Genomic DNA, 8,630 nt, shown 5'->3' with positions numbered 1-8,630 from the left:
GCGTGGTGGGGAAAGTGGCCTCCTGTGTGAGGGGCTGTGGGGTGCGTGGCAAGGTGGGGCTGCGGGAGGCGCGGCGGGATCCGGCTGGGCGGCCGGAGAGGTTGAGCGGGGCTGGGCCGGGCCAGATGCATTGTTAGCGCGGCGAGACTGCAGGCCGGGGGTCTCGGGACGCGTTCTTGCTGCGCCTCTTGTGGGCCTGCACCTCGCTGCTCATTAATTTTTCTCTGCTGCAGCGTCCCAGAGTCTCCGGACATGGCCGGAGTATTTCCTTACCGAGGGCCGGGTAACCCGGTCCCCGGCCCTCTAGCCCCGCTGCCGGACTACATGTCAGAGGAGAAGCTGCAGGAGAAAGGTGAGGAACTGCTGTGCGGTCGGCGCGCGGGCGGGCGCTGGGGCGGGTGTGCGCTTGCGCGCAAGCGGATTTGTTCTCTGTTTTGGCAGCCTTTGAGGTCTCAGCTCTGTTGTTAGATCCAATTTGCATTCCTAACCGAATCAAGTTATTTTAAGTGCCACTTACCTGTAGGGGCTGATCCAATGGGATACAATAATGTTGGTCAGAAAGCTGCCCGTGTAAGGCTAAAACGACAGTGAGGAAGATAATAAAAATAAAAGATCTGTAACGAAAGTGGTAGGTAGTGATAATGCTATGAAGGGGAAAATAAAACAGATTGCAAGAGGGTTGGCATCCTGCTGGATACAGGCTCCCCCCTCACACTCCCTGACTGGAGCAAACCCTTGGGTGAGAGGTGGGAATGATCAAGCTAAGGATGTGCAGTCCTGTAAACTGAGATGCCTTTGTAGCTCGAAAATGGCAGCAATTGCAGGCCAAGCGCTATGCAGAAAAGCGGAAGTTTGGGTTTGTGGATGCTCAGAAGGAAGACATGCCCCCAGAACATGTCAGGAAGATCATTCGGGACCATGGAGACATGACCAACAGGAAGTTCCGCCATGACAAAAGGGTCTACTTGGGGTAAGCATCATGTTGGCATCATTTCTTTTGGAGTTTGGCCCCTTTTCCTGCTTTCTCTGCCTCACAGTTTGCATTTTGAATAGGTGTTCTAGCATTTTCAGACGGATGTGTGTTTTGACAGTTCATTTTGGTGGTTAGAAGAGAAAGGGGAAAACAGTTAGGATTCTGTAATTTCCAGATTTTCCAGTTATGCTGTTTGTTGCCCTCATCTCTCTTCTTAATCTGGGACTGGTGCTTTAATTTGTCCTGTTGATTCTATTATTCGATGTCCCTATCACTGAATGGTTTGAAGCTCTCTCTAATAAAATTGGAGAGAGTCAGAGGGAGAGAGGGAAAGTGAGAAAGGAAGCCACCAGGTCTGGGACCTGAACCATAGTTGGCCATGTGGGAGTCCAGCGCCTTTAACCACCATGCCACCTGCTTGCCCCAGTCCCTGAGGTTTCTTTTTAAGTTTTATTTATTTATTTAATTTTGGAGAGGTTTTTGTTATAAGGTACGTATGTTTGCCAGAAAGACAAGAGAGAGAGACAGAAAGCGAAAAATCACCACCACCACCCAGGGGGGATGGCCACGCCGCAACCCCTTCTCCTCCATTCTCCTCTCAGGATCTTCACACACACATGCACACACACACGCACACCCGGCATGAATTTAAGCCACCAGGTCCAGGACTCGAACTGCGGTCGACTACATGGGAGTCCAACAACAGCCATTACACCAACTGCAGGTTTCCCTAATTCCTGAGGTTTCTGTCCTCTTGTTTTTCTATTGCACTAGGCTGTTCAGAGTATAGGTACAGGGACCAGCAGTTAGCATAATAGCTGTGTTGCTGGACTCCCATGTAGTCGACCACGGTTCAAGTCCTGGACCTGATGGCTTAAACTCATGCTGGGCGCATGTGCATGCATGCCCAAGATCCCGAGAGGAGAATGGAGGAGAAGGGATAGTGATGTGGCCATCCCCCCTGGGGGGGTGATTTCTTGCTTTCTGTCTCTCTGTCCCTCTCTGTCTTTCTGGCGAGTGCACGTGCCCTATAGCAAAAACCTCCCCCCTAAAAAAGAGTATAGGTACAAATGTCTTAGCAAATCCCTGTTTGTTTTAGCACAGAAGTGTTAGCTATTTAATGAATTGGTCCAAGACAGCCCTGGAAGTTTTATTTCAAAATTATATTTTTGGGGGACCAGCAGGTGGCATGGTGGTCAGGACACTGGACTCCCACATGGCTGGAGTCTGGACCTGGTGGTTTGTTTTCTCACTTCCCCTTTCTCTCTCTCTCTCTAGTCAAATTAAAATAAATAAATAGATAGTAATAACAACAAAAAAAATAACAATTTGAACAAACTTGTATATACGTGTGTGTATATATATATATTGTGTGTATATATATATATATATATATGTGTGTGTGTGTGTGTGTGTGCATATCATGGACACTGTGTGCTAGGGATACATCAGTGAATAGGCAGTAATGTTCTCCACCTTTTTGGAGCATACAGTCTGTTGGCAGGACAGACATTAGACAACTGGTTACAATAAAGGATGGTGTTGGGGCCAGAAGGTGGCGTAGTAATTAAGGTGCTAGATTCCCACATGGCTCACCGTGGTTTGAGTCCTGGACCTGGTGGCTTTCTTACTTTCCACACTCTCGTGAGTGCACAAGCCCTATAACAAATTAAAATAATAATAATAATAATAATAATAAAGTTAAATACATTTTTTAAATGTGAACAATAATTTACTATTATATTTAGGAAAGTCCAGAGGGAATACATGTAGGATATCCTAACAACTGTCCAGAGGGACAGCTGTTGATTTAGAGACACTGATACTCAGTATTGTAGGACTGGGATGTTTAAGAGGAAGAGTGGCAGGGGTAGCAGGTGGTATGGTGGTTATGGTGCTGGGTTCCTGCAGAGCATACTGGATCATGGACCCAGCAGCTTGAAAAGCATGCCGGGCATATGTGTGTGTGTGCCCAAAATCATGAGAGGAGACTGGAGGAGAAAGGATTATGGTGTGGCCATTGCCTCTGGAGAGGGATTTCTTACTCTCTCACTCTCTATCTTTCTCCAACAAGTGTACACTCTCTATGGCAAAAACCGAAAAAAAGGAAATGTGGCACAAGGTGAAGGTAGAGTGGGGGAATCAGGGTTCTGGTCGTGGAGGGCCTGATTTTCTTTGGAGCACAGTACTACGATGGGACAGGTAGCAGAAGACCTCGTTTGTAATCATCTCTCTCTTCTGTGGCAGAGCCCTAAAGTACATGCCGCATGCAGTCCTCAAGCTCCTGGAGAACATGCCCATGCCTTGGGAACAGATTCGAGATGTGCCTGTGCTATACCACATTACTGGGGCCATTTCCTTCGTCAATGAGATTCCCTGGGTCATTGAGCCTGTCTACATCTCCCAGTGGGGGTAAGAAGGGCTGAAATGAGGCGTGTGATGTGTGCTGTGTGCTGTGGGGTGGTGGTGGTGATGGTGGTGATTGGGAGGTAGTTGGTAGAAACCAGCGTGTAACATTTTTGTCTTCCAGGTCAATGTGGATCATGATGCGACGAGAAAAAAGAGACAGGAGGCATTTTAAGAGGATGCGTTTTCCCCCTTTTGATGATGAGGAGCCTCCCTTGGACTATGCTGACAACATCCTAGATGTCGAGCCATTGGAGGCCATTCAGCTAGAACTGGATCCTGAGGAGGATGCCCCAGTGTTGGATTGGTTCTATGACCACCAGCCATTGAGGGACAGCAGGAAGTGAGTGAAGGGTGGAGTTAACACTCCTGTGCGAGTTGGAGAAATCCGGGAGTCTGGGGGAGCAGTGGATGGTGTGGTTTGGGTAGCTGTCTACTTGATGTGGGGTCCTCTTCTCCCCCAGGTATGTGAATGGTTCCACTTACCAGCGCTGGCAGTTCACACTGCCCATGATGTCCACTCTCTACCGCTTGGCCAATCAGCTCCTGACAGACCTGGTAGATGACAACTACTTTTATTTGTTTGACCTGAAGGCCTTCTTTACCTCCAAGGCACTGAATATGGCTATTCCTGGAGGTCCCAAATTTGAACCTCTTGTTCGAGACATCAACCTACAGTAAGTTGGAAAGAGTTGGGATTTTAGGCACCTTGAGTTTAATAAAATCTAATCTTTCTTTTTTTGGGGGAAGGTTTTTGCTATAGGGTGCGTGCCAGAAAGACAAAGAGAGACAGAGAAATAGGAAGCGAGAAATCACCCCCCAGGGGGGATGGCCACGCCGGCCGCAATCCCTTTTCCTCCATTCTTCTCTCTGGATCTTGGGCACGCATGCACACACGCCCGGCGTGAGTCCAAGCCACCAGGTCCAGGACACAAACCGTAGTCGACTGTGGGAGTCCAGGGACATAGCCATTACGCTAACTGCTGGTCCCAGTAAAATCTAATCTTGATCTTTAGATCCTGGTGTAACTTCCCAACTACTCTGCTCATCCTCGATTTTGTACCCTAGGGATGAAGACTGGAATGAGTTCAATGATATTAACAAGATCATCATCCGACAGCCTATTCGTACTGAATACAAGATTGCTTTTCCTTACTTGTACAATAATCTCCCACATCACGTCCACCTCACCTGGTAAAAGCTGGGACCATAACCTTTGGGAAGCACAAGGTGGGATTTTAGTTGGGCCAGGGCAGAAGGACTTTGGCCAACTCTCCTTTCACTTTAGGTACCACACTCCTAATGTTGTGTTCATCAAAACCGAGGATCCTGATTTGCCAGCTTTCTACTTTGATCCCTTGATCAACCCAATATCTCATAGACATTCGGTCAAGGTAAGAGGAAGGGACAGTTGGGCAGAGTGTTACTAGAAAAAACACTTGGCTAGAGGGAGGCATGTTTTCCATCCTGTTAAGTGTTTCCCTTGAGCTGTAAGCTAATTTGAGAGTTCAGCATTTGGCTCAAAACAAGTTATCCGTTTGGGTGCTTGTATATGCATGCCCCAAATCCCAATGGGATAGAGAAATGGAGGAAAAAGGATTATTAGGGTGTGACCATGCCACATGGGGGAGGTTTCTCCCTTTCTCTTTCTCTTCCTCTCCCATGTGAGCACATATACAGTTTGGCAATGAAAAAAAAGAATTTTCAGATTAGGTGCAGTGGCACATACCAGTACTTCCCACTAGCAGAGAGGCTGGGGTAGGAGGACCCCAATATGGGGAGACCCTGTCAAAAATCAGTCATTCTCTCTCTCTCTCAAGAGTACATTAACAAACAGGTTATTGGTATAACCTTGGTTATTATAATTATCCACGTGGGCATTTTTGTTACTCCTCTTGGACTCTGTGTAGTCTATTCTTGCCTGTTCCTATTGTGTTTTCTTTTTCTAACCTTTTTATTGAGATTTAATTAGCATATCATACCCATTTAGTAGTTTTTAGTTTATTTTCAGAGTTGTGCAGCTATCTCAGCAGGGGATTTTAGAATACTTTCAGCATGCCAAAGAAAGAAACCCATCTCCCCTCAGTTTCCTTTGCCTGAGGCAACTACTAATCTCTAATGCTTTCTATCTATAGTTTTAGTTGTTCTGGACATTTCATATAAATGGATTCATACACTGTCATCTTTTGTGACTGGCTTATACTTAGCGTAATATTTTCAGTGTTCATCTGTGTTCGATTGTGGTCCTAACATGAACAGATCTGATTTCTGCAGCCCAGTCTTTGGAACTTGAGCAAGAGGCGAGTGCAGTGTTTACCTCCTGTGGTATTGGGGCTCCTTTGAGAGGCTTTTGGTGGTGTGCCAGTTGGAGTGTGAGGAGTGATGCTTGCTTCCCTGGTTGGCCCTGGCTTGTTCTCTGCTCCCTTGGCCCCCTCTGCCCTGGCCCTTTAGAGCTTCTTTTGTCAGGCAGCCCAGTTTCCATGGCAGATGTAGCCACTGTGCTTGGCCCCAGAGAATTTTCCTCTTGTCCCAAGTCTATGCCCAGTTCAGTGGGAGCTGAACCCTTGGGGTGTTCCTCTTTTAGAGCCAGGAGCCGTTGCCAGACGACGATGAGGAATTTGAGCTCCCAGAGTTTGTGGAGCCCTTCCTGAAGGACACACCCCTCTACACAGACAACACAGCCAATGGCATCGCCTTGCTCTGGGCTCCACGGCCTTTTAACCTACGCTCTGGACGCACTCGCCGGGCCCTGGACATACCCCTTGTCAAGAATTGGTGAGGCTTCTACCTGGGGCGGGGAGTGCGATCATGCGTGTGTAGAAGATGCCTAGCTAGGTGGGTGGGCAGCCTTCATTGAAGTGGCTGGAAGAAGATGCGGGCCAACCTCTGGACCTGATTTCCCAGGTATCGGGAGCACTGCCCTGCTGGGCAGCCTGTCAAGGTGAGAGTCTCCTACCAGAAGCTGCTGAAGTACTATGTGCTGAATGCCTTGAAGCACCGACCCCCTAAGGCACAAAAGAAGAGGTGAGATGTCCATGGACACCTGCTAATTCTTTTGTTCCAAAGATAATCCGCAAACTCTTACGTTCCTTTCTTCCCATACCAGGTACCTGTTTCGCTCCTTCAAAGCCACCAAATTCTTTCAGTCCACAAAATTGGACTGGGTAGAGGTGGGGCTGCAGGTTTGCCGTCAGGGATACAACATGCTCAACCTTCTCATTCACCGTAAAAACCTCAATTATCTGCACCTGGACTACAACTTCAACCTCAAGCCGGTCAAGACACTCACAACTAAGGTGCCCGCATTGGACCTTATGGGTCTCCTTGGCTTGAGGGATGGATGACTAGTTTTGCTGTAGCCCCTGAAGCCCTACGTCCAGGTAAGGCCATTCCCCATTCATGTTCTTACTGTTCTTGGCGTCGTCTGCAGGAAAGGAAGAAATCTCGTTTTGGGAATGCTTTCCACCTGTGTCGGGAAGTTCTGCGATTGACTAAGCTGGTGGTGGACAGCCATGTGCAGTATCGACTGGGCAATGTGGATGCCTTCCAGGTGAGGCTCAGTATCCCCGCTGTGGCCCAGGCAGGGAGGCTGCCTGAAGGTTGCGCTCACACAGCCAGCTGAAGCAGAGTCTGATGGGTCTGTCGTGTTGCAGCTGGCAGATGGATTGCAGTATATATTTGCCCACGTGGGACAGCTGACGGGCATGTATCGGTACAAGTACAAGCTGATGCGGCAGATTCGCATGTGCAAGGACCTGAAGCATCTCATCTACTACCGCTTCAACACGGTGAGACCCTGTCCTCACCGATGTACTGCTTCAGGCTGTTTTTATGTTTAGTCAGGGCTCTTTGCAGGGACCTTCTTAGGGAGAGACTATGAGTATGTCATTATTATCCTGCCCTTGTGAATTTCAACACTTCCCCTCAAAACCTACATTTAAAGCCTGAATAGGTAATCTTAGTTTCTAGTGCCTGCTTTACATTTTTTCATTTATCCTTACTTTATTTATTTTTTTATTTGAGAGGTTTTTGATATAGGGCGCGTGCACTCACCAGCAAGATAGAGACAGTGAGACAGAAAGCGAGAAATCACCCTCCAGGGGGGAATGGTCATGCCCCAGTCCCTTCTCCTCCATTCTCCTCTTGGGATTTTGGGCACACATGCCTGGCGTGAGTTTAAGCCACTGGGTCCAGGACTCGAACTGTGGTCAACCACATGGGAGTCCAGTGACATAGCCATTATACCAATTACTGGCTCCTTATCCTTATTTTTAGATGTTGAGGTTCTGGAGTTTTTCCTTTTTATTCTCTGCCATATGTACATTCCTCCTGCCCCACCTCTGCCCAGTTTTCTGTTGTTTTCTAAATACATTACTAACTTGTGCTCTTGACTTGTGCTTGGGATCATAGGGCCCTGTCGGCAAGGGCCCTGGCTGTGGCTTCTGGGCTGCAGGCTGGCGCGTCTGGCTGTTTTTCATGCGTGGCATTACTCCTTTGCTGGAGCGATGGCTGGGCAACCTCCTGGCTCGGCAGTTTGAAGGTGAGTGGTTTACCCTGTTGTCCACTTTTCCCATCATTGCCTCAAGGGAAAATTACATGTGATTTTGTTTTGTCTCCTGTTCTTATATGAGAGCCTTAGTCACCTTTAACCTTGTTTTTCATCACTTCTAGGCCGACACTCTAAGGGGGTGGCAAAGACGGTAACAAAGCAGCGTGTTGAGTCCCATTTTGACCTGGAGCTTCGGGCGGCTGTGATGCATGACATTCTGGACATGATGCCTGAGGGGATCAAACAGAACAAGGCCCGGACAATCCTGCAGCACCTCAGTGAAGCCTGGCGCTGCTGGAAGGCCAATATTCCCTGGAAGGTGGGTGTCTCCCCACCCCAAGGAGACCTGAACATCCATCTTCTTTGACTTAGAATTGCCACTCCTGGCTCACTTTGGGGACTGTCTGACTCCCAGCCTCACCTTCTCATTGTGCCTTTTGCACTTCCAGGTCCCTGGGCTGCCGACGCCCATAGAGAATATGATCCTACGGTATGTGAAGGCCAAAGCTGATTGGTGGACCAACACCGCCCACTACAACCGAGAACGGATTCGCCGTGGGGCTACTGTAGACAAGACTGTTTGCAAAAAGAACCTGGGCCGTCTCACCCGGCTCTATTTGAAGGCAGAACAAGAACGGCAGCACAACTACCTGAAGGTTGGGCAGAGGGATGAGGGGTGAGGAGTGGGTGGTAGGGGGTGGG

General features: G+C 48.5%; 1 protein-coding gene across 4 annotated transcripts in view; it reads left to right on the top strand.

Moving 5' to 3' along the window:
• The window catches only part of PRPF8 (pre-mRNA processing factor 8), a 49,397-nt gene that overhangs the window by 3,036 nt on the left and 37,731 nt on the right, over positions 1–8,630 (top strand). Inside the window, exons 1-16 of one of the 4 annotated variants that reach the window (XM_006167549.2) lie at positions 5–41; positions 234–352; positions 802–970; positions 3,221–3,385; positions 3,504–3,722; positions 3,844–4,056; positions 4,448–4,573; positions 4,668–4,773; positions 5,964–6,154; positions 6,284–6,403; positions 6,486–6,675; positions 6,810–6,929; positions 7,033–7,167; positions 7,790–7,919; positions 8,051–8,247; positions 8,378–8,584. In XM_006167549.2, coding sequence (XP_006167611.1) covers positions 253–352; positions 802–970; positions 3,221–3,385; positions 3,504–3,722; positions 3,844–4,056; positions 4,448–4,573; positions 4,668–4,773; positions 5,964–6,154; positions 6,284–6,403; positions 6,486–6,675; positions 6,810–6,929; positions 7,033–7,167; positions 7,790–7,919; positions 8,051–8,247; positions 8,378–8,584 — 2,388 coding nt within the window. In that variant the 5' untranslated portion in view covers positions 5–41; positions 234–252. Of the gene's footprint in view, positions 1–4; positions 54–233; positions 353–801; positions 971–3,220; positions 3,386–3,503; positions 3,723–3,843; positions 4,057–4,447; positions 4,574–4,667; positions 4,774–5,963; positions 6,155–6,283; positions 6,404–6,485; positions 6,676–6,809; positions 6,930–7,032; positions 7,168–7,789; positions 7,920–8,050; positions 8,248–8,377; positions 8,585–8,630 lie in introns of those variants that run through there. The other 3 variants (XM_027767912.1, XM_027767913.1, XM_006167550.2) reach the window with 3 other exon arrangements.

This window comes from Tupaia chinensis, unplaced genomic scaffold, assembly GCF_000334495.1.
Source record: "Tupaia chinensis unplaced genomic scaffold, TupChi_1.0 Scaffold144899_1, whole genome shotgun sequence".
NCBI classification, from domain to species: domain Eukaryota; kingdom Metazoa; phylum Chordata; class Mammalia; order Scandentia; family Tupaiidae; genus Tupaia; species Tupaia belangeri.
The sequence above is the reverse complement of the archived record's forward strand: the minus strand, read 5'-3'. Positions and strand labels throughout refer to the sequence as shown.